We start from the raw sequence: 26,935 nt of genomic DNA on the forward strand, positions 1-26,935 counted from the left end.
AGGAATCTATTTCAATAAATAAATACCTGATTTCAATGTTTTCATTACAAAAAAGTTGTCTAAAGCAGGCAAGTTATGAGATTATTTAAAATTAAAAACTTAAACAGTCAAATTAGTCTTAAGTACCTTAGCTGAATGCAACAGCTGAGCTAATTCAGCAAGGTTCTTTCTGTTGTTCTGCAGAAGTTGTTCCTGACATACTGGGTGCTGCAGAAGGTACTGTAACACTGACATGGCCACCTGAGGCTGGGGCTCATTGGGATCAATAAAACACACAGATTTGGACTTCCGCACCTGCAAAATAAAGTCTTTTAAGATAAGTAGTGGTGAAAAATGGTTTTAACAACCTGTTACCTTATAAAGAATATCCTAGCTCTGATAATGATTGGGTCATACCTATCACATATTGATCCAGTTTTAGTTGTTTAATGTCCTAAGATCCTTGACTCACTTGGAACACTTCAGTTTTAGTTATTTAATTTCCTAATATCCTTGACTCACTTGGAACACTTCAGTTTTAGTTGTCTTAAAATGTTCCAATATCTTAGACTCACTCGGAACACCTGTTTCAACTGTCTTAAAATATCCTAACACCCTTGACTCACTTGGAACAGTTCAGTTTTAGTTGTCTTATGTCCCAATATCCTTGATAAACTCAGAACACTTCAGTTTTAAATGCTTTAAAATGTCCTAACATCCTTGACTCACTTGGAACTACATTAGGGACTTTAACTTTATTTCAACCCTACCTGTTCCATTGGGGTTGCAATCACTGAAGTTAAGAAGTCATTTCAAGAATTACATAACAACAACTCTCATGCATAACAATGCTATTAAAGGTTAGCATTGATAAACAAAGTGGACAGCGAGACAGAAGGTACGACAACCATCATGCCGGCCACAAATGAGCACAGAAATTTTACTACTATTTTCATACTACAGTATTTGACTGTGTGATCGATTCAACTTTATTCCATCACAAATATCATACTGAATAAAAGCTGACTACATGCATATTTCTGATTTTAATCTGTTATATGACTACAAAATTGTCTGTTATGTGTAACCTTTTCTATGGCACTAAATAGCCTAACAGTGCTTGTGTGCCATAAAACTAAAATCAATCAGTCAGTTACAAAATTGTCAAAATAATAAGAAAAGCTAGATATCTGATTCAATGGCAGGGTTAAAATGGAATATGTTGCTGCAGGTAGCAAATGTTTTTAAACTGGCTGCAAAATATATTTACAAGAGGAAAAGCATCACTAGCAGTTCATATTTTCAAAAAGGTAGCAAAAAAATGCATCTTACAAGTTTTTAACTAAGCAGGAAAACCATAAAACTTATACAAAATTGCTACTGTGTATTTCAATCCCTGAATGTGTGTGTGTGATTTGGATTTTTCATGTAGCTTTAACTTAACAATTTTTCAGTCATATTGCTATGATGTCTGCAGTGTGGCAGTTCACAGTGATGTCTAGTACTGGGGCATCATGCCGCAGTCATGTAGCATGATGTCCCAGCCAGTCACATTATCCTGATACCAGGCCAACCAGTCCTAACACTAACCTCTTAATGCTGAGCACCAAGCAAGGCAGTTGTTAGTGCCATTTTTATAAGTCTTTGTTATGACTCGGCTGGGGTTCGAACCCATGACCTCCCACATCTGAGGCAGATGCTCTAACCACTAGGTAACCAGAACAGTCCAATCCCTGAATGGTCTAAATTGTAAAACATGCTTCTTTTCAGGCTTATGTGGAGTTTGCACCTACATCGAGTTGTCTATATTGGTTCTAGACATTCCATCCTGCACATGAAACAGTTTTCTGTTTTTGACATATGAAAGGCTTTCTTCCCTGCCCTTTACCATTTAATAAAAACAGCAGATATTGTTTCAGCCACTTTGTCACAGATCTAGGATACTTCTGCCATGTGTATAATCCCAGAGTACAAAAATACTGACTGCTTATGACAAAAATACTGATTTTCAGGAACAAACACTGATTTTCAGGAACAAATATTGATTTTTAAAATTTAATGCACATGTAACTATTTACAACATCAACAACCATCAGTAAAGTAGGACAGTAACTTACTTAATTATTTAAAGTCAAAGATGCATAAGTTGCACTCTATCACCTTCTGAATGGGCACCCTGTTCCATCAGGGTGCCCATTCAGAAGATGCAAGAATGCAACACACACCCAGACACAGACTGTTTATAAGAGCCTTTTCCACACTGTGTTTTTCCAATCATTATTGATCCCAATGAACCATCTTTCATTGACTGAATTCTGTGTGACGTATTTTTTACTGAACTGTTTTAATCTAGCACATGAGTAATCCTTTGTGATTTTACTCTCTGGAAAAGGTGTACAAAATAAATCTGCAGCAACACTAGTACTTGAAGAAGGTTCGTTTCTAAAAGAAATTTAGTAAACTGAACTTCGATAAAATTACATCAAGGTTCTCTCTAACATTTATAAACATTGTAAGTTCAGGTGTAGCTGCTGATGATGAAGCAGAAAGCTGATGTAATCACAATTACATAATTTGCAAAACATAAGTTTTTCTACTTTACTAGATGGTGACACAAACCTAAACAAGACAGCACGACAATTGTCCTTCCAGTTGTTTTGTTTTCTTTGCTGGAGAAAATTCTGAATCTTCTGCTTTCCTTTTCTACATGACAAGAAGTTGAATATTATGAAAGATGAGATACAGATGGCAGCAACCGCTTAATGCAGTCCAATATAGTGGTTAAAGACTGGCATGGTAGCCTCGATTTTGAATGAACCAATCATATTTTAGAACACCAGATCCCTATATACATGAAATACATTTACTCTCAGAATGGAACTGGGTGCCTGTTCTAAACAGAAAATTGCAAGGAAATTTCTAATTCCATTTTTTTAATAAAAAACAGATTTTTAGCAAGAAAAACATGCACCCGTATTCAGGTCCAAAATACAGGACAAATATGGAAAAAATGGGCAGCTATGTAGCAATCTTTCTTATGTAGAAATCTAATTTGATCACACTGTTACATACCTGCAAAATTTACTTACCAGCACACCCTCTTTGTCCATCTGATAAGAGGAATTTTATGATCTTCAGCCTGTGCAAATTTGATTTATTTTAAAATTCTCTTTCAGTTATTATTTCATTGGCATTTACTAACAGGTTACTACCTCACATACTTTTCTTTGTAACTGCTTTGGGACATTTACTGAACCAAGTGTACTACAAGCAAAAGCATGACAACCTATGCATTTTTCTTAAGTGATTTGGTTTTGCTTAGCTATGTAAAGATATCACAGTTCACAAGTGATTACCCTAAAGTGCTCAGGTATCTATGGTTAGTAGTCCCTGAATTCTCAGGTCTCCTCCACTATAAAGACCACAAAGTAGATCCTTTACCTGACAGGTGTTTATAAGGAGTTCCCAATGTCCTATGTGGATATAGCTACCAGTCAGTAGTCAACATCCCAAAACTGTGATTTGGATTTTTAACCCAGCTTAATTTTTTCTAGTCATATCAGTACGTTGTCTGCAGTGTGGCAGTTTATAGTCATGTCTAGCACTGGGGCATCATGCCGCAGACATGTAGCATGATGTCCCACCCAGTCACATTATCCTGACACCAGGCTGACCAGTCCTAACACTAACCTCTTAATGCTGACAGCCAAGCGAGGCAGCTGTTAGTACTATTTTCATAAGTCTTTGGTATGACTTGGCAGGGGAATGAACCCACTACCTCCTGCATCTGAGGTAGATGCTCTAACCACCAGGCCACCGGTGCAGTCTCCATTCTGTTTGTATTAGTTGATTTTTCCGGAATGGCACGTCTGTTGATACAATTAATCCGATTGGAATATGAAGTTGTATGTGAATTTGTTATTGAAGACAACACTTTAGAAAATTCCAAACAAGAACACAAAGGTCAAAAGACTTGCTTCCCCCATGCCTTCTGAGATAATTCACCACAGTGGAGTTGTTGGACAGAATGAAAACTCCCTTTCCACATATTTTTTCCTGCCACCAATAAAATATTTTGAGTATGGCATCATCTCAAGATTATTGATATGTAAAAGACATCCTTGAGTTGGCCACACTCCTCTGGCCTCCTGGTACCTACCATATCCACTCGGCCCCAAGTGGCCAAGTGGTCTAAAGCGCTCTCCGTTACAGATCACTGCCATCTCACCTCTGTCTGTGTGGGTTCGAGTCTCAGATTCGCCCAATGTAGGTATGTGAGAAGCTTGCCAGTAGCTTCTTGTGGGTTGGTGGTTCTTTCCGGGGTTTTCCCGGGTTCTTCCTCCACCATTAATACTGGCCGCCGTGTATAGTTTATTATGTTCTGAAAAATGGTGTTAAACCCTATAACAACAACAACCATATCCACCTAATTAACAAATCCATTATAAATTCAAAGAATTACAGTGAAAGACAAGATAGCTATTGGTATTACTTGAGAGTTTTTCTAAATAATACTCTTCATATGTTTTGATTAGTGCTGGTAAATATTAGTTTCTTTTGTGTACTATTTGCATTGGTATGCTTACCCCATACTATAGACTCATTATGAATTTAAATTCCCTAAATATGCACATCAAACTCTGTTTAAATAAATGCCCCCCCCCCCTTTAAATATAAGCAAGTGCCTGTGTTTAAAGATATATTTCATTGAAGGGATTAACCAAGAAAGCACAACTGACATCATTTAATTGTTCAATCGTACATGCAAAAAATCCTAGAACTGATGAACCCAACACAAAACATGACCTTACAGGCACCATGCCAACTTGTCCCTTTGCGATTATACTCAATAGTCATGTATACTGTGCTGGTAAATGACAATGGCATATGTCATATTTACTTCCAAGACCTTGAGTGATATTCATCGTTTTTGTGAACCCTATCAACAAATGCGAACTGTATGTAAAAGTGCACTCCATAAGAAAAAGATATTTTACCTTTCAAGATGCAAACTCTTTGTTTATTTTCACATATTTGGTGTATCTGTTCAGCAGAATACAATAATAAATGTGTTTTTTTAAAAATCATTTTAGTTTATCTAATTCACTTTACAGAAGATTTATAAGGTACGTGAAATGTTGCTGAATATGAAATGGAAATGATAAATTGATTCCTACCTTCCCTGCCTTTGACCCTGTTGAGTAAGCAGTTAGACATGGCTTTAGCCAGTCTATCACCAGATCCAGAACATCTTCACCCCGTCCCCAGCTACAGAGGGACTCCAACACTGATGAGTATTCTTCAACAGTACAATCTGTCTTTAATTTCCTCAACTTCGACAAACAAGTTCGGCTGAAAAGTTTTCAAAATAGAATACCTGCGTAAGTACTTTTTAAAAACGATATTTACAAAGAGTATTGAATAACACCACATGCTATGAGCTCCTTCAATGTGCATACATGAATACTGTTATTGAATAAATTTCCTACACGTCATACATGGCCTCCCTTGGAAATATTTTTCTTTTCAACATGAAATTTGCCAAATTTAAAAATCTGGGGCCACTTTTCAGCCAAAGAAGCAATTTTATGCCATGATGCAGGGACTTAAATATATGTGTAATATTATATTAGCCCTACTTTTAATCCAAATAAACATGACAATAAAACAGTTTTTTACATGTTTTTATTACATTTCAAAGGACAAGAATAATAATAAATATAACGATACCATTATATACATGTGAAGTTCAAAAGCAAGGATGAATAAGAATGTTTCTGATAATACAAAATACTGCTTAGTCTTTCTGAATATTGTCACTTCTCCAATATCTGCCTCATTTTTTCCAAGACCATTTTTAAATGCCTTCCTGAAATAAAGATTCTCAACACTGGGCCCATCAACAGAAATTCTCAGCAAATTTTTCAGAGTAGATATACCCATAGAATTTCTTAGTTTGTTTTGATCAGATTCTGGCGACTGAACCCCCTCACAGTTTGCAGTAGAAATAGGGGCAACAAGTAACCTGGTAACTGTCTCAGATGCAGCTGAATATAAAGAGCTGGATTAGCCATGTTCTTTGTGCTTGATACAGGCTTGTTTCACAAGTAAATATTTTAGTTTTCATTGATATAAGCAATTCTGGCCCTTTACAGTTGGAGACTCATCCTTGTAGTGGCACCCTGTGTTACTCAGTTAAGTTTAGACCACAGAAACAGGTTATCTAAGTAAATAATCCCTAAAACACTAAACAGTCCAAAGTGCATCTCACACTCACATTTTGCAATAAACATAAATTAACAACACATGCAAATGACACAAAATCTTTCTGCCACCCTGTTCAACAACAGAGTATATCCCCCGACCATTCTTTATTTCCTACTAATCACATTTAATTGCTTCTCAAAACTGACTGACAGCTTGCAGTTAGCTGCAATCATGTTCCAGTAATGTCATATTCATCATCTACCAGCATGATCCACTGCCACAGATAGAGAAAACAATTAAGTGGCCCAAGTCACTTATATCAATGAAAAATTAAAAATTTACTTTCTAAAAATTTGTCACCAGCAACTTTTGTCAGTCAATAACACTTTCAAAATTCTTTCAAAGCCTAACGAAAGTCCTGTTGAATGAGTATATTGTTATTCAATGAATTTCCTATGTGTCATAAGAGTATATTTTTATTCAATTAATTTCCTGCATCATTCATGTATATTCTTATTCAATGAATTATCAATATATCATATGTGTATATTGTTATTAAATGAATAATAATAATGAGGACTTTGTATAGCGCCTAATCTTTAGAAGCTCTAAGTGCTTTACAACATTAGAAAACACCTTTAACATAAAAAACATATAATGATATGATTACAAAAAACAAACACCATGAAATTAGAAAAACATAAACATGCTGAAAATATTTAAGGTAGGAAACATTATTAGGTCTTTTTGTTCTTGCAATCGAAATAAGTGAGTTTTAAGACACTCTTGAATGGGATCACTGTGTCTTTGTGTCTAAGTTCAGTGGGCAATTCATTGCACAATGATGGGCCCTGGTATGTAAAAGAATGTTGTCCATATGACTTCGTTTTCATAATGGGAATAATGAGTTTACGATTGTCAGAAGAGGAGCGTAAGTATCTTGCTGGTGTGTACACATGGGTGAGGTTGGATAGGTTTGTTGGACTGGAGTCTGTGAAATGTAGCACAGAGAACAAATTTTAGTTCAATTCTGAATCGAATGGATAGCCAGTGTAGGGTACAGAGCAGTGGGGAGGTGTGCTCTGGGAATGGTACTCTAAGTATGATCCGAGCAGCTGTGTTTTGAACTTTTTGAAGTTTCTGGAGTAGATATTGAGACAAAACAGAATTGAGTTACAATAGTCCAGTCTTGAAAGTACTAATGAACACAAAAGTGTTTTAGTGACATCAACTGAAAGATATTTGCCAATGGAGCTGATTTGTCTCAGCTCAAAATATGCAGCCTTGCATATGTTCATGACATGTTGGTGCAATGTGAGAGTACTGTCCAGAGTAACACCTAGGTTTCATACTGACTGTGAATTTAATGTTGGTGTTGCTGATATTTATTGTTTGAGGTAAAGGATGTGACTGAGAAAGTCTTTGTGTTGTGACCAGAATGGCCTCAGTTTTATCATCATTCATCTGCAGCTTGTTACATGTCATCCATTATTTCACATCAGAAATGCACCTCTCTACACCTTGGATGGTAGCATCAGCTTCAGTTGCATGGCTAGATTTGTATATTTGAGTGTTGTCAGCGTACAATTGGTGAGACACTGGATGATGATCTATGACACTTGAGAGCAGCTGAGTGTATGGGATGAAGAGAACAGATCCAAGAACAGACCCCTGTGGAACACCACAACATAGATTAACTGGGCTGGAGTGTATTCCATTTGCAGACACAATTTGTGTCTCGTTGACCAAGTAGGACTATAACCACAGTAAGGCTGTATCATGAATGCAGATTGTACTTTGCTAAAAAGACTGTTTGAATTCAGATGAGATAAAAGCTGGGATAGAACCTTTTCTAACTTTTTTTTTATAAGAATGGGAGATCAGAAATTGGGCGGTAGTTCTTTAAATTGTTATGGTAGAGTGTTGGTTTCTTCAGCTGAGGGTTTACGATGGCAGTTTTGAAAAATGATGGGAATTCACCAGATGAGAGAGGTATTAATAACATCAGTTAGTGAAGGCAATACTGGATCTAAGCACTCAAGCAGCAGTGATGTTGGAATTGGATCAAGTTCATATGACTTTGGTGCACTCTTCATCATGACTATACGTAATAAATCTATAGAGACAGGTTCAAATGCAGCTAATGGTTGCCGATGAAATTCTGTATCCCAACTGTATGGTTGTTGTTGTTCTAGGGTTTAATGCCATTTTTCAGCACAAGATAGGCTATACATGGCGGCCAGTATAACTGGTGGAGGAAGAACCCTGGAAAACCCAGGGAAAAGCCACCAACCCACGAGAAGCTACTGGCAGGCTTTCCCACATACCCACGCTAGCCAAGACTTGGACTCGAATCCATGCAGACAGAGGTGAGATGGCAGTGATCCAGATCCAGAACGGTGAGCGCTTTAGACCACTCGGCCCCCCAACCGTATGGTGATGATGAGTCAATTGAAATTGTGTTGTCAAGCTATCTCTAAAGGTTTGTACTTTGTCACGAAAGAAATTTGCAAACAGGTCCCGAAGGTCAACTGGAGAGAAGGTAGTTGGAAGTGGTGAACATTTGTTTCTTGACATTAGCTTGTTAGTAATCTCAAAGAGCTCTTTGCAGCTGGAACTTTCCATGATCTTAGTACTGTAGTGGGTTGATTTCACTGCATGGACTTTGTTTGTGACATTCTTCTTAGAGGCTTCATAGATTTGCTTTTGAATAGTGAGTCTGGTGGAAAGCCAAAGCCTTTCAGCTTTACGGCGGTCTCTTTTAGCAGTGCGAAGCAGGTCCCTAACACTGCTATACCATGGAGAACACTTCTGAATTGATACTCTGCACTTGGTGGCTGGGGCATGTTTGTCAAGTAATGAACGCAGGCAGTTATCGAGTTGTTCCGCTGTAGGAGGTAAGCAAGTTGTTAGGCTTGCTTGGATGTCATGCATTAGTTTGGTTCTATTTATCATACGGAGGTTTCTCTTAGTAGCAAATAAAGGCTGAGGGTTATGGACTGATACGTCAAGATCGCATACAATGCAAAGGTGATCTGATGCAAGTTTGTGGGATACCAGGGAGGACCATAGAATATTATCATCAGGTCTATGAAGAATCCAGTCTAAAATGTGACCATGTTTATGGGTGGGTTGGTTAAATGACTGTTTGAGGTTGAAAACATTAATGGAATCTAGGAGTTTTGATGTGTTTGGGTTTCTGGGACAGTCAAAGTGAATGCTGAAATCTCCAAGAATAATCAGGTTGCCACCTATCGAATTTCCATACTCCAAGAGATTCAGAAACTGCTCCAAAAAGAGAGATTCAGTCAGCTTGTTTTTCTACTAGGAGGGCAGTACAGGCAGAAAAAAGGGACTGACTTTTGTTCCAGTGTGAGTGTGGTTTGGACTAGTTCAAATGATGTGTGGTAGAAAATGAAAGTTGTGGTGTGGTTAAGATGTTTGATCATGGAGTTCTTTCTGATGACAGCAATTTCACCTCCACAAGAGTGGCGGGTGAACGACTTGATGGAGTAACCGGTGGGTATTAGATCCGCTCACTTGGGCTCATCATCTGATGTTTTTAGCCATGTTTCTGTCAGGATAAAGATGTCGATATTCTGATCTTGATAAAAATTAACTATTTCTGTGCGCTATTCCGGTGGTTCTACTGATTGGGAATTGAATAATGCAATACGCAGAGGTATCTCTTGGATAGTTGACACAAAGGTTGACGATTTAATAGGGATCTGAATTAGATTATCTAAATTAACAAATTTTTAAATTGTTCAGCAGGAAAGGGCATAAGGGAGATAACTGGAATTCTTCTTACTGTTCTACGCCGGCCAGCTTTTAAATGTTTCTTTTTTCGCTTCTGTTTACATTTAAGTAATGATAAATGTAGTCCGAGTTCGTTTAGTCTAGAGCACAAAATAGTGTGGAGAGCCAAGGAGTGGTCATTTAAAGCAATTAATGAGGGTCCATCATAGCATAAACGGGTTGACTGGCAAGTATCACATGATGGCGGTTTGTTCAACAACAAAAGAAGTTGTAGCAGTGGAGAAAGACAGCTGAGAAATGTTCTTGTTTCCAAAACAAGGAGATGCATACACTGCGGCAACAATTTAGAAGAAAAGAACCATGCATGTGTAGAAGAAAAGAACCACACTTGTAAAAACTGGCTGTGAAATACAAGAACCTAATCAGGTTCATTATATATGTGATTCAGACTATATTAGAAATTTAAAACAATATTTAAAATAGTTTTGAGGCAATGGTGTTGACAAAATGAAAAATGATGAGACAAATTCAAAGCTTAAAAAGGACAACAATTATGAAATTTGGATCAGGTGATCTACATGTGACATTCACAATATCTGCAAAATGTCATCAATAAACAATAAATAGTTCATAGTGTCTAATTTTGGAGTGTGATTGCAGAATTCATATCACTCAAACTGCATGCCCTATCTTTGCTTCTTCAATAAATTTTTCCTGTTGAGAAAATTCTCCCCTTGTTCCACATGGAGACGGAAATTCCTCCTTCCTTCTGTTCTAAAATTCACCCTGTGTCTGTGTGTATTCTTGCTAACAAACTAGCCTGGGAGAGAGAGAGAGAGAGAGAGACACACACACACACACAGAGGGTGTATATCAATGGAACAAGCCATATTTACACACACACATACAGATAGACAGGGTGTATATCAATGAAACAAGCCATATTTACACACACATACAGATAGACAGGGTGTATATCAATGAAACAAGCCATATTTACACACACACATACAGATAGACAGGGTGTATATCAATGAAACAAGCCATATTTACACACACATACAGATAGACAGGGTGTATATCCATGAAACAAGCCATATTTACACACACACATACAGATAGCGTTTATATCAATGAAACAAGCCATATTTACACAAACATTTACAAACTGAGACAAGGTGTATATTAATGGGAGAAACCATTTGTACACGCAAACACATACAGACAGACAGGGTGTTTATCAATGGGACAAGCCATATTTACACACATATACAAAGAGACAGTTTATAGTGATGTCTAGCACTAGGGCATCATGCCGCAGACATGTAGCATGATGTCCCACCCAGTTACATTATCCTGACACCAGGCCAACCAGTCCTAAAATAATAGGGTAAACCATATGTACACACACACATACATACGACGGGACAAGCCATATTTACACACATACATACAGACAGATGGGTGTATATCAATGGGACAAGCCATTTGTACACACACATACATACAGACAGACAGATGTACAACAGTGGGACAAGCCATATGTGTATATACATAAAGACAGGTTCATATCAATGTGACAAGCCATTTATTTGTGTGATTTGGATTATTTTTAGCATAGCTTCAACAATTTTTCAGTCATATCACTAAAATATCTGCAATGTGACAGTTTATAGTGATGTCTAGCACTAGGGCATCATGCCGCAGACATGTAGCATGATGTCCCACCCAGTTACATTATCCTGACACCAGGCCAACCAGTCCTAACACTAACCTTTTATGCTGAGCGCCAAGCAAGGCAGCTGTTAGTACCATTTTTGTAAGTCTTTGGTACCACTTGGCCGGGGATCGAACCCATGACCTGCTGCATGCGAGGCGGATGCTCTAACCACTAGGCTACTGGAGCAGTCGACAAGCTATTTATACACTTACATACATACAAACATACACAAACACATACATACAAACAAACATAGACAAACACATACATACAAACAAGTGCATATAAAAATACTCTCACTGCACTAGATCAGATGAAATTTACAGCCTTGTGACAAAATTAATAAAAAATTTCTGCTCTCATGTATTTATCATCTGAATATATCTTTACTATTGACCCACCCACAAACAATGTACTGAAAACTATTTACCAACATGTGAATGTTGTGCAACAAAATTTACTTATTCACGTTAATTTATGCAGAATGAAAATCTCATCTTCATGATTATTAAGAAAAACCTCATGTTTACCTGTTTCTATGTTAATTCCATGAATCTGATCAATTGACTTTGATGGCCATAATGTCAGTGTCTCAATATGTAGCTTTGGTCAACTAAAAATGTGTTCATGAAACAAGAATGCCCTGCCCTACCACATTGCCTGAAAACTGACCTACATGCAAAACGTAACTGGATGGACATAGTGATATACACTCAGAAGGATGTACAAGAGTAGTAGTATGTACCCACAATGCATTCAAAATTACTTTCCTTTCTTCCTTCATTCAATGATTAACTTACATACCTGAGGGGCTGGAGATATTTGTGTGGCAAATATCCTGCCAGTAAGACCAGTGCATTACAGATCTGAACATCCTTTGAAATGAAAAAAGGTAGAAAGAAATTAAACATTTTACAATAAATTCTTAACCCATCTGATTTTTCACCTAATTTAAAGATCTCTTTTTTTTCTAATGAACAGCAATATGTACAAAAGGCTCCCTTGTTTATCATTAATAGCAACATGTACTAGAGGTTCCCTTTTTTCTCATAAATAAATAGCAACATGTATTAGAGGCTCCCATTTTTCTCCTTAATAGTAATATGTACAAGAGGCTCCTTTATTCTCATTAATAGTAATAGGTACAAGAGTTTTATAACATGCCTGTACTGAAACTGAAAGTAGTTTTATGTTTTACCCAATCTTATGCAGAGAAAAATCTGTTTTGAATGCACCTACTTGTAATACACTTCAATATGCATCTATCAAAGTAAGACTAATTGGGGTAGACTAAAACAAGGATGAAGAGCATGGTGAAATCCATGCAAAAGCCTGGGCATATAACCTGAAAACAAACATGTGAAGCTGTTTACCAATGTGAGGCAGGGTAGAGAAAAAAAAAATTTCAGATGGGAGCTCCTTACAAAGTTGGATGCAATTTGACTCAAAAGTAAATCCAATTTTAAGCATTTAACAGCTAATTTAAAACTGGTACCTCAGCCTGGTTTTGACTATTGAGGTCCACTTTTCATCCTCAAGGTACCTCAGCCTGGTTTTGACTATTGAGGTCCACTTTTCATCCTCAAGGTACCTCAGCCTGGTTCTGACTATTGAGGTCCACTTTTCATCCTCAAGGTACCTCAGCCTGGTTTTGACAAATGAGATCCACAAGGTATGCTACAGAATTCTTGTTACATTACGCTGTCTACTGAACTCTATTATCATTACAAAACAGACATAAATGAGAAATAATGGAAATATGTACTTACCTCAAAAGCTCCTAACATTTCTGGAATGGCTATGCAAAACTTTTTCACCAAGTCTCTGTAAATCTCTTCATTCTGTGGCTACAAGGAAGGTTAAAAAAGAAAAACTAAAACATGAGATCCATGGAATACAGTGTAATATCTGTGAATGATATAAAGCAGGCAAAGCAAGCATCTGTTCATATCAGTTGACAAATTTTCAGACATAATCTCCCAAAGTTCCAGCTGAACATGGTATATGATGTAAAGATTATATGACTCAAAAATACTTTCCCCGTATCTTAATACAGTTCTACCTTGATACAATTTGTAATTGGGGTCAATAACCACCGACTGCATTATGTACCAAAACACATTACAATTATAACTGCAGTATGTACAGAATCATGGTATATTGAGAACAGCATTATATACCAAACCACAGTACAGGATGAATGATAAAAAAGTTGTTAAATGATGCTTTGAAAAGGAAATAAAGATATAACACTTAGCTTCACATTTTCATTCATTCCTTTCTACAATGGTATGGTACTGGTCATGAGGTCCATAGTGGAATATCCAGAATCATGTTATGATGAGGCACGTTATAAAGAGTAAAGCTGTATTATTGATACTGCAATCATTGTTGCTGTCACCTCTAATGCCTTTAGAAAAATGTCTTACAATAAACTGCCTTCAGAAAACAATATATACATAACAAAATTTCCTAACAGCTCCATTTATGAAAATTTACAGTTGAGTACAATTTATCATAATACAAGTCCCTTAAAATGGAAATAAAATAGCTAACATTAAACCATAATATAGATACAAACGCTTGCATAATATAAATACAAATGCTTGCATAATATAAATACAAATGCTTGCATCTGCAGTATAAAAGATGAAAATGATTTTAAGAAATCTAAGCATTAATGTAATGAAGATACAGGCAAATAGCAGCATTATATTGATTTCCAAAATTATAATACAGATTTAAAGTTAATAAGCATCTGATTGAATAGGCCAAGTATCTATAAGACGTTAATTACAGCCATTACATACTAGATTCACAAGATAATGTAATTCTTTAAATAGTGCGGTACATTTTGCTTAATACTGAATCCTTTACTAGCAACATGGCATATATTGACTCAGGATGAAACTGAAAGCTGATTTTTTTTCTCTGGTCTTGTCTATGACCTTCAAAAAACATCATGAGTTTTTTTTACTTGGTTTTCTACTATGAGCAACATGACAGTATTTTTATATACTCTATGTAACAGCGAAGCAACAATTTAAAACCACAGACATTTTAAATAAGCTTCTTTATTAGTGAGGAACATATCTCTACTGATATTCATGGATTCCTTTATAACATTTTTGTAACCAACCACTGTAATGAAATGGTCAGTTGACAGATGGCATTATTGCCAGGTCCTGCTTTACCAGTGTTTTTTCTTCTTTATGAAAATGTACATGGTCATATTGGGTCTGCATAGAAAATTAATCTTTATGAAAATTAATTCTCCAGTGAGTTGTATTTTGTTGTGTCAGACACAGTAGGTTACCTATCTTAGTGAAACGAATGGGCATTCCAAAATATTTACCAAAAAAAAAACACTCCAGGCTCTAAAAAGACTTGCATTTACCCAATTTTAGTTACAGATTCCATAACTGTCATGGAGAGATTGGTTAACATGTATTTTGTTGGTAATTTCATGTTTGTATTTGTGGTATTTGTATTAGAAACTTTATTAATGGTATCTCAGGAACGCAAAACATATGCTCAGTTACTCTCATAAAGGTAAACATTTGACATCCATGACACATTCTAGGTCTTGAGCAAGTAAAATGAGCAAAGATTTCTCATTTTCTATATTTCTATTTTTTTATATAAAAAAAACAAGCTTTATGACATACATACACACACACTGCATATATATTTACTAACTTACTTATGAACTAACATTTGATCAATATTTTCTCCTTTCATGGATTGATGATTATAAAGTTGTTTCTTTAAACTGATTACGTCAAGAATGCATGTTCAGGTTTTACGGATATTCAACATAGATAAAATAAAGAATTATTTAGCGTTAAATGCAACATTCATGTTCACCATTTACCTTTGTATTTCAATGGATCATCAGCACACAACCTTCATTTGACATCTAACAGTTTCTTATAACGTCACCTTGCATCATGAAATTGTACATCTTTTCCAACACTGAATTATTCTGAACCGATGTTTAGAATTAAATAAATGCAAATTATTGATTCAGTTCCTGGATTATTGAAAGAAATTGGTTTCTTCTGGTTTGTGACCAACATAATAATTCTATAACTTCAGGAAAATTGCATAACATTGAATCATGCATAAATTTAATTATTGAATGGAGTTATAATGATTCAGGACACAGTGCTTTAAAGGTAAATATTTGAACAGAGTATTAACAATTATCTTTTTGAAATGGAAAAAAAAACTTACATGTATATTTAAAAGCTATTACATGTACTTTACAAAACTTCAATATCAAAATAAATCAATGACTAATATCAGGGATGAAAACAGCCTCCTAAATAAAGCCTGAAAATTTTCCATGCATCTCCAGGACATATGTAAAATACAGAATTTCACAAGTAACTGAAAACATGCACAACACTTTCAAAATCATCAAAACATATAAGAAAAGATTAACTATTATTATCATTTGTTAACTTGAATACTCTTTCATTGTTTTGACAAGTCGCTTGTGAAGAACTGTTGATACTCCTTCTTTCAGCTTGTATGAAATTGTTTCCAAATGGCCTGGTGTACCTGCTGTGAGGTAAAAAAATGTGTTTCTTCTGGTTTTAAAATTAGGGTAGGTAGAGTTTTTAACGTTATATTTATATTATAAAATCATGAGTATATATCATAAACTAAGCACTTCAATTACTGGGCCAAACCAGCTCAATTAGATGCAAATATCAATTTCAGGATTTTCTTTTCTTTTCTTTTCTTTTTTCTTTTTTACCCCGAGATGAAATATGTGCTAGGGTTAGCATTGAAAAAATAGGATGGTTGGCTGACCAGAAACATTTTCTTTTGGCCTGAGGTGGTCACTGCTATTTTCAAAGATGCAAGTGACTGAAAAACCACTGGAAGTTTCTGCCTATTTAAACCTGATCTTCCCTTTCTGTGCCTTTTTGTTTTAGCATCGTTAGGGAGCACTTTTTGCCAGCTGATCCAGAATTTTGTCTTTGCAGCTCATTCACCATGTTCCAATTTCCAAATATATTCTACACACACACACAAAAAAATCCTTATTTTAATCATTTTTCTTTTAACCAGTTCCATCTGAACGGATTATTTACTGAATGGTCAAAGTTAGTTAAATTCATATATTTTCCTCTTTCAACAAATTTCAATTCTGTAGAAGCCATGAAATTTCTGAGTGAGCGAGACATTACTCAAAAATGCATAATGAACGACTGAAACAATGAACAAATCTGCCTGCACAATGTGTTTAGTTGCCTTCGTTTCTGCTAGAATTACAATCAGGAACAAATATTCGGATAAAAGAAGTAATTATAATTTTTTTATAAAAAAAAACGGGGAAAAAGTCGGCCAGAAATTTTTCTAAACAATAAAATTGGCCTGCAATATAAAACAGGATTTCTGACTAAAACAGGAAAATTTTCATCTCTATAGTACGAACAATCTAATTGTTCTGAGAAGACAAAATAAATGAGTAACTGTATCTTCCAAGCTCTTACAATGGTGGCGTTTATATATGTGGTCATATAAATGTAATTATATAATTCAGCTGAATAATTATAATATATACTCCAGTAAAACATACATGGGACCCACAGAAGGTACTTTTAATGTGGGGTACTCACCCAAAGATGCAACTTACCATTTTCTTATCATTTTAATATGAACTTTTTGAAATCAAAGTACCCTGGCATATATTTTTTTTAAAAACTACTTTCCTTGGTTACCATATACGTTTAAATGAAACAGCCCTCATTTACAAGTTTGAGTCCAACTGTAAGCAATATATACCCTGATCTGCAACTGCATAATACACCAGTAAGTCATGGTCCAGGCTGCTTGTTTCTACTGATTACTCCTAACAAACTGCATAGACCAAGATCTGCTGATTCATAATGCAATGGCAGATCTGGGACTATGCAGTTTTACAGCTGAACTCCACGTAGAAGCAAAATTATATGGTATCCATTCTGGCATCTACTTTCAATACTTTATCTTCGGCTAATGTGGGTATGTGAGAAAGCTAGCCAGTAGCTTCTCATGGGTCGGTGGTTCTTTCCATGATTTCCCCGGGTTCTTCCTCCACCATTAATACTGGCTGTCATGCATAGCCTATCGTGTGCTGAAAAATGGTGTTAAACCCCACAACAAAATCAATACTTTATCAAGTAATACTCTGGAAGTGAGACTGCTGGTAAATTGCAAATGTACCTTAGATTGTAAAATGCCACATCTACAATCATCATAAAACATAACAAAGTTCAAAAAATGTTGATTCAAATATAGTATTGATCATAACACATAATGCAAAGTATAAATGTAACACATAATATAAAGTATAAATCTTAAATTACTATGATGCATTTATTTTTGAGGCTATCAATTTTCATGGTATTTTTTTTAAAACTAATACTTGCACCAGTATAGTATATATTTACTTAAGAGTCCAAAAGGAAACAACACAGACCGTGATCTGCAGATGCATAAAGTACTGGCGGATCTGGGTCTGTTATTTGTTCTAATGATTATTTCTAAAAACAGCAGAGACCTAGAGCTGGTTGTGCATTATACGATGGCAGATCTGGCTATGTGCAGTTTGCAGCTGGACTCAAATGAGAAACAAGTATGTACAGTATTTTATTTGTTGAAACTGGACAGGGTATTCCAATTGTTTATACAGAAGACTCCAAAATCCATGAAAACTTCATATACATGAATAAAATTTAATTCAAATCATTTTTCCAAACATTCATAAAATGGAAGTTCACATATGTGACCTCACAAGTGCAATTTTCTAATTTAGCAGAATCACACCCCTTGACATCTGTCATTAAACTACTGCAAAGTAATATGGCAGAACTACATTTACATTTCAAATGGCCAAAACTAATTATCCAGATATTCAGAGACAAAGAAAATAATTCCCAACAAATTGTCTAAAAACACAGGGTTGTTGAGGGGCAGGGTATGGGCAAGATCGACCTCAGTTTCAGATTCTGGAGTTGGCCACATGAAGCTTTCATTTGCAATGGATGAAAGACAATATCAGAATCTTTGTTACCTATGTATCACTTGATCCTGACATGTGAAAATACCTACATTGCAATATCAGATTGTATTGTTAGTAAAGTCCGAGTTTAAGAACTGATGTGGTTGATCATTTCATTGCATCTAAGGTTAAACAGCTTTAGCTTGATCAGCAGAATTGAAAAATAATACTGATATAAAAAAAAGAATTATTGCTTCCTTTATTCAATTTTCCTCTGAACTTGTCCAGAGAATAGGATGTTAAGTACAATGTCAGCTTCATAGTGACCGAACAATTATCTGATTTGTGTCTTCTAATGAACCAATAATAAAGTAGTATGTTGTGTCAACATGGGGCACAAGTATTGTTGCAGTGTCAAGTTATTACATTTAAATTTCAAACTTCAAACTAACTGGGTTGGCTGGTGTTCAGTGCAGTGAACAATAATCATGTGTCAGGCACTGTGATCTGCAGACGTCTTTACCACTCTCCTATGAGGGACCGCTCTGTTGGCCTAGACATTAGAGTGTCCACCTCGTATGAGAAATGCTGCGGGTTAGAACCCTGGCCAAGTCTTACCAAAGACTTATAAAAATGGTACTAACAGCTGCCATGCTAGGCACTCAGCATTAAGAAGTTAGTATTAGGACTGGTCGGCCTGGTGTCAGGACAATGTGACTGGGTGGGGCATCATGCTACATGTCTGAGGCATGATGCCCCAGCGCTAGGCATCACTATAAACTGCCACACTGCAGACATTGTTGTGATATGACTGATCATTTTTTTAAAGCTACATTAAAAATCCAAATTACACACACACACACAAAGACAGACACTCAGATAAGAGGAAACAGATTTCACAGATATATAAATCTAACAGAATAACGCTGTGATGTCTGCAGCTTGGCAATTTATAGTGATGTCTAGCACTGGGGCATGTAGCATCATGTCCCACCCAGCCACATTATTCTGACAACAGGCAAACCAGTCCTAACACTAACCTCCTAATACTTAGCGCCTAGTTTGTACAAGTCTTTGGTATGATGGCGCCAGGATTTGAACCCCCGACCTCCAACATCCAAGGTGGACACTCTAACCACTTGGGCCACCAGAGCGGTTGGCTTGTGATGATGCCCCACAAATCATGAAAATTGATATCCATGAAAATATAACAATTCACAGTATTTGCAACTTTATCCATGTCTCAATCTGTGTTTTTACAAGACATGAAATGTTGTCAGACTGAATAATACAATCTTTCCAATCTCTGGAAGCAGCACCTCGTTTTTATTGTTACTATGCTCCAAGTTTCTAAAAGGATTGCAAATGTATTTTAGTCATTTTTTCATGTATTTTTTTTGTAACCTTTTATTTTTCATACACAATCCAGTCATCAAAATAATAATTATTTAAATGTATTATAATCTTCATACATATCACTTTATATTTTTAAATTATCGGACATAAAATTTCTACTAAGAAGATTTACATTTGTCAAAAAGATCAAAAATACCGAATTGACATTTTGTTTGACAATACAAAGATTGATGCATAAGCATGGGCACCCACAACATAGGTCAAGGGGGGTAACATGCCCCCCCCCGCCCACCCCATCATACTGCAAATATAGAATATTACATAAGTGCTCATTTCAAATGAAATTTGTTCAAAACTGTTGAAATTTCAACCTTTCTTTGCTCCCAAAAGACCAACAGAATACAGAAATCATTCAACTTGTTTTATAAATTTGATTTGTAATGAGCCCACATCAAAGATCCTTGAATCACCTTCTGAAGATCTTTTCCTATGGTCGTCCACATGATAGCTAGGCCCTCAATGAGCAGTCGTAAAACTGGGACATTCTTCATGGTCAGCTCTGAATCGTCCAAGTCCGAGTCTACATCTTCCCCTTTTTCATCACCACTATGAACATCCTGGTCAAAGAGACAAATGTTATATGCACAAAAGGAAGAACAAAAATAACATACCAAAATCTACTATAAATTAATATATTTCTGTGGTTCCCCCCACCCACCCAATTATTTGGGGTGGTGGTGTTTTCATCTCTAAGTCTGTGGATTGGGGGAAGGGATCCTATTGTTAGCAGAAAAAGATAATTGTCTGTTTGGCCATTAAAATGCTAACATGTACAAATCAGAAGATCCATAAAAATCAGTATTCCACAGCATATAACAAATTAGCAATCTTTCCTCATTTGACTGAAGTTATCCTACAAAATAAATTTTCTGAGCTGGAATCAAAAATAAGAATGGAAATGATAAACTTAATTTTTTAATTCCACTCCAAATATTTTTCTCAAACAAAGATAGATTTGAATCATTGCTAAAATTGGAAGAGATACAAAAAAATCTTTATCTGAGAATTTAAATCGAACCTGCTTTAAAGGTCACCAGTATTAAACAATCACCTGTCCCCAATAACCAGTCTAACAAAGCCCCATTAATAAAAATATTAATGAAATGAACCTGTCTTAAACAGCCATCTGCCTTCAGAGCCCAATATTCTTGCATTACAGAGGTGGTTACATAAGACAGGTTTGATTACACTGTATAGAAAGAATTTCAAATAAGAACCGAAGTAATTAGCAAAACATAATCTTAAAAATGCCTAAATATAAATGTACCTGAGACTGAAATTTTTATAAGCTCGATGTAAGGGTCCCATTAATTTTACCAGTTGAATCATAACATGTATAATAACTATGTCGATAAAGATATAGACAGAAATGAGATAAATAGACAGAAATGAGATAAAACAGTGAGACCTAACGGAAAAGTATATTTACAATTTTAATTGCTACATATACTTACTTGTAAGTCAAGTCTCACTGCAAACAACAATGATCCTGATCTACAATAGCAAAATGCACCTGCAGATCAGAGTCTATGTTGTTTGTTCTACTGGTTACTTCTAACAAATTGCACAGACCCAGATCTCCAGGTGCATTATGCAACAGCAGATCTGGGTCTTTGCATTTTGCAGTTGGGCTCATTAAATAAGCGAGTATATATGCTACTGTATTACATGATTGGTTTGACATCAATAAAATATTGGGATACAGGTATCAGAGGAATGAACCCAGCATTAATTTTATTCATGTGTCAGGGATCCAAGGATGAAGATACTATTTCGGACCCTGGACCTATCTGAGTGTCTCACTTTAAACCAGTGGCCTCAAACTCTAACCATCCTGAGGACCGCATGAGGGCATTTTCAAATGCACAAGGGCCACACCACCTTTGTTGTATCTCGTGACACCTTGTGAGGCCAATCGTTTTGTGGGCCACAAGATATGGCGGTGGGCCACATGCAACCCAGGGGCCACATGTTTGAGACCCCTGCTTTAAACAGTTTTAAGTTTCTTTTTCTGTTTTCATGGACTAATACAGACTGCAAAATTTCTTTAGAAATGTGAGTGAGCTGCTGATAGTGGAGACTAAAACAAAAGACAAAAAAACAGGTTACACCATGTGTATGTATGATAAAAGTATAGAAATATCCATCAATGTAACAGAATTATGAAATAGAGAAGAATAAATGAGATCATACAAAACTGATATAATTTTTCAAAATGTACAAGAATATAGTAACAATGTGTAGGAAAGAGATTTACTAGGAACCACACAAGAAGACACATACATACACACACATACACTTTTCAAGTAAGGGAAAATACTATAACTCCATTCTGATAGAGCCATTGTCAAGCATGGGTTATCCTTCTTGAAAAGTGAAACATTCAGGTATCATGAAATTGGTCATTAGATTCTGTTTAAATTCGGAAAGACAGTCCTTTGAAATTCTTAATTCAGTACAAAAATTTAAAAAAACACGTGCATGGTTTATTCTAGTTTGAAAGATTTTACTTACGAAATGACAAGTAGGTTAAAGTATACCTCATTTTGAACATTTTCTTGTCCAGCATTCTCCTCTTCTTCCTCTGTCTCTCCCTTTTTCTTTTCTCTGGAATCGCTATCTCCCTCTGCAGACTTCTTAGCAGCACTGTCCTCCTTTATACATACCAGGACAGAGCGGCATAACAATATCATATACTTAGCTATAAGAAATGGGAAAAGATAGGATCAAATACAAAAGTCATAATATATGTACAATTTACTGTATATCAGAAATGATTTTGGTCTCCCATAAAAAAAGCTGAAAAATGTTAAGGGGGTTTGGTGGTCCTCCCCATTGGGGTCTCAAGAGGCATTTTACACTCATAAAAAAACTGTTCCTGGTGCAACTTATAATCTTAAAATAAACCAAAATAATCATTTGAAAACTAATAAATTTACCAAAAATGTTCAACTTGACTTCAATAATTTCACAATATTTATAGTCACATGAATTTGTTCCCCAATACTATTGATGCTGAAGTTATTTCATGTGCATGTCAGTGTTCACATCATAATTAAGTCACAGTAATTTGTCAATTTTTGCAGCAAATATATTATACTTCTCTTTTCATAACAAATCTGTAAAATACACACCCAAGTATATCAACTATATACAAATAATCCCATACATTCACTTGTCTTTTTCTCCAATGGACACAACCTGTTGACATGCCAGTTGAGCTCTTTTTGTGGCTTTGGCAAAGATTTCTTTAGTCTTCCTTTCTGACTGACTTTTCTGGCTCAATGTGCAATTGTTTCTTTTCCTTCTCAATGAGAGCCTTTTTCCTTTTAAGCTGGTGCTTGTATTGGTGACATGAAGTGCGCATATTCTGATAGAGAGCTACATCTGTTCTCTCATGCAAGAAATCTTTCTTCTTACAGTAACTAACTGCACTTTTTCCAATGTCTTCTGAGCTTAGATTTTTCTGTATGCAGCTTCTTTTGTGGGTGCTGTTCCAAACTTGTACAACTGCAATGACCGTAATTCAGATTTTTCTTGCAGAGGTCACAAAATGCCAGTCCTCTAGTGTTCAGTTTTCTTATAAACTGACCAACTAAATTTCCATCAACTTCTTGATCCAGCCACTCCTATTTCCATACGTTTTTTAAACTTTTGTCTAAATATTTCATGTCTTGCTCTCTCTCAACTACTCAGTATGACATGTTTTACAAGCATGCTTCTTCTTTCCATTGCCATCAGATTCCATTACATGAAAATTCAGTGGATAACATTAAACCTTTGACCAATCAGAATACTCTTTACAAGAGTCATGTGCTAACTAATATATGGAACAAATAATTTAAAAGGGTCGTTAGAGAATCGGACTGGACAGACCGTGTTTAAAAAGCTGGATCAGTGATGATATAAAAAACGGACTACAACAAGAAAAATCTGATTCAAGTCAGGAGAAAAGTGGAATTCCGCTTTAAAATGGAGAAAAATCATCTCTGGTATATACTCACTCATAAGATGAGTCCAACTTCAAACTGCAGAGAGACCGCTCTGGTGGCCTAACGGTTAGAGAGTCTGCATTTGATGCGGTAGGTAGTGAGTTCGATCCCCAGCCAAGTCGTACCAAAGACTACAAAAATGGTACTAACAGCTGCCTCACTTATCACTCAGCATTAAGAGGTTAGTGTTAGGACTGGTTGGCCTGTTTTCAGGATAATGTGACTGGGTGGAACATCATGCTACATGTCTGCGACATGATGCCCCACTTCTAGGCATCACAATAAACTGCCAAATCAAACTCACATTCAAACTGCACAGACCCAGATCTGCCATCACATAATGCACCGAGTGATCTAGGTCTGTGCAGTGTGTTAGGAGTAATCAGTAGAACAAACAACATAGGCCATAGGCACATTATGCTACGGCAGATCAGGATCTTTGTTGTTTGTAGTTTGATTCAGTTTATGAGCAAACATAAATGGTATGAAAGGATATATGCATGCATCAAGTGAATAACATATTTCATCAATCATTTTACTCAGGCTTTTCACCCACTTGATGAAATGTATCCATTATTCATACAAGCAAATTTTCTTTTTATTTTATGCTCCAACATATCTGAAGTAGCAGAATTCTTGTGTTGTGTGTGATTTGGATTTTTAACATAGCTGAAGCAATTTTCAGACTTATCTTTATGATTTCTACAGTGTGGCAGTTCTGCAGTGTGGCAGTTTATAGTGATGTCTAGCACTGGGGCATCATGCCACAGACATGTAGCATCATGTCCCATCCAATCACATTATCCTAACACCAGGCCAACCAATCCTAACACTAACCTCTTAATGCTGAGCGCCAAGTGCAGCAGCTGTCAGTATCATTTTATAAGTCTTTGTGGTAAGACTCGGCTGGGGTTCGAACCCGCGACATCCTGCATGTGAGGCGGACATTCTAACTACTAGGCAACCAATGTGGTTGATTTTTTATGGTACATGTAATGTAAGCTGTTTACTGCTTATATTCTGTGGTGTTTTTTGTATAATCACACTGAAAATACAAGAAGTAACATAATTCTCTTTCCAATTTCAAGGTATTAAATTGCACACTTGGGGGAAAATAAACATTGAAAAATTCTTAATTTTAGAGTGCAATAAAAAAATGTTTCTTCTGCGTGACATGTCAAGAAGTTACCACTGCATCACGTGACATGTCAACATGTTACCACTGCATCACGTGACAAACAACATGGCAGATTAAACTTTTTTGGTCACAATGTCACCAATGTCCAAAGAAAAAAGTTATCAAGGAAAAAAATAAAACTGATAATTCACTGAGAATGAATTATCAAAATTATTTCTCTTGGAATATCCACTAATTCAAATAATAGCATTAATCAATGCCATCATTTAACATTGCATTATTGACAATGGATGTTGCTAAGTATTATGTCAAGATATGACATCAAATTCTGATGCAACTTGATGATTACACACAAAAAAATCTTAATTTTTGGAAATTAGCCTAAAATTGGGAGCATATTGTTCCCACCATAAGCACAGTCCATGTTGTAAGATGGCATGTTTGATTAATATAAACTATGCAAACAGTTCAAGGTCACAATGTTCCATGCAAATTTGAAATGACAGTACTTGATCAATGTAAGAACACTCACTCAAAATGAGACATATAATCAAATGTACCATGATCTAATCTTTGTCACTAAGACGTTTGAAGTATTCAGTATTTTGATTATTAAGATTCAGTCAAATAGTGAACTTTTGTGTTGTGGTAATCACAACATAACCAATAAAAAAAAATAATTTAAAAATGCAATTCTACTAGTCCGCCCTTTATAAGACCATCTCTTCTGCAGCAGAAAAGTGCCATATAAGACAGGTGGCCTTTCTTGAACGGGATCATACCGATGTTATTAATAACTACATATAATATGTTAGTAATAACTACATATAAAGTATCACTGTCCATCGATTCTGCTTTCATGCTGTAATAGAATGTATATTGATGCTGCTTACATGAATGCTTTTCTGACATCAAGTTTCTAAGCAGTGATCAAAGCAATTTATTCTTTCACTGGCAATTTATAGTCATTACACGAAATATGCATTTTTCTGTAATCAAGAAGAGAGATGCCACAATGGCTAACATATGACTTTTTCTTCCTGGAGACTGGCTGATCTGACCTAAACAATAATGTGTTTCTGATTTGTCATCTGATAATTGTCAGTGGTAACAATAGCCAGTAATTACCACAAGATACAAAACTTAACATCTAACAATTTAATGCCAGTTTGCCATCGTAAAAGTCCATAGCAATCAAATGAAAGGTGTATAAAGGAATATACTGTTATGTCTTTATTTGGTTCAAAGTAAAAAATGAAAATTAAGTTCATGAATTTCTATTGGAAAAATGAATACTGACTCCTTGCTTTGGTTGGTCAACCTACACAGTCATTGGTTATGCGCCAATCATCTGTCCACACCAATACTTTTCAGTACAAATTCAATAACCCACATGTATTGCTTGTGCGAATATTAAATATTCCATGATTCTAAAACCAGATTACCATTTTGTTAAAAATATCACTGAATAGCATAAGAAGCCCAGGTCTGCAAATTGAGCTCAAAACAGTACTGAAAAACTTTAATAAAAACTATAACAAATAGATGTTAACACAAAAAGTGACTATGTCTCTCTTCTCACTAAAATTATGTCAGCAAAACAACTGACCTGTTTCATTTAGATCCATATGCTGAGAAATATATTTAAAGAACTGTCGCGCTGCTGCAGCGTTCGACTCAATCAATGTCTTGATACGGAACAGCTTTACGCTACCTGTAAGAACATC

At 35.8% G+C, this 26,935-nt stretch overlaps 1 protein-coding gene across 1 annotated transcript in view; it reads right to left on the bottom strand.

Annotated features, from left to right (window-relative positions):
- LOC149791606 (condensin-2 complex subunit G2-like) overlaps window positions 1–26,935 on the bottom strand; it is a 169,280-nt gene that overhangs the window by 70,031 nt on the left and 72,314 nt on the right. Inside the window, exons 15-21 of the mRNA XM_089970158.1 lie at window positions 26,818–26,922; window positions 22,619–22,779; window positions 20,489–20,635; window positions 13,435–13,512; window positions 12,470–12,540; window positions 5,157–5,331; window positions 127–294 (exon numbers count right to left, since the gene is read on the bottom strand). Of these exons, the coding sequence (XP_089826284.1) occupies window positions 127–294; window positions 5,157–5,331; window positions 12,470–12,540; window positions 13,435–13,512; window positions 20,489–20,635; window positions 22,619–22,779; window positions 26,818–26,922 (905 nt within the window). The remainder of the gene's footprint in view (window positions 1–126; window positions 295–5,156; window positions 5,332–12,469; window positions 12,541–13,434; window positions 13,513–20,488; window positions 20,636–22,618; window positions 22,780–26,817; window positions 26,923–26,935) is intronic.

The sequence above is a fragment of the Sinohyriopsis cumingii genome, chromosome 9 (genome assembly GCF_028554795.1).
Source record: "Sinohyriopsis cumingii isolate HCF-2022 chromosome 9, ASM2855479v2, whole genome shotgun sequence".
Taxonomy (NCBI): Eukaryota; Metazoa; Mollusca; class Bivalvia; order Unionida; family Unionidae; genus Sinohyriopsis; species Sinohyriopsis cumingii.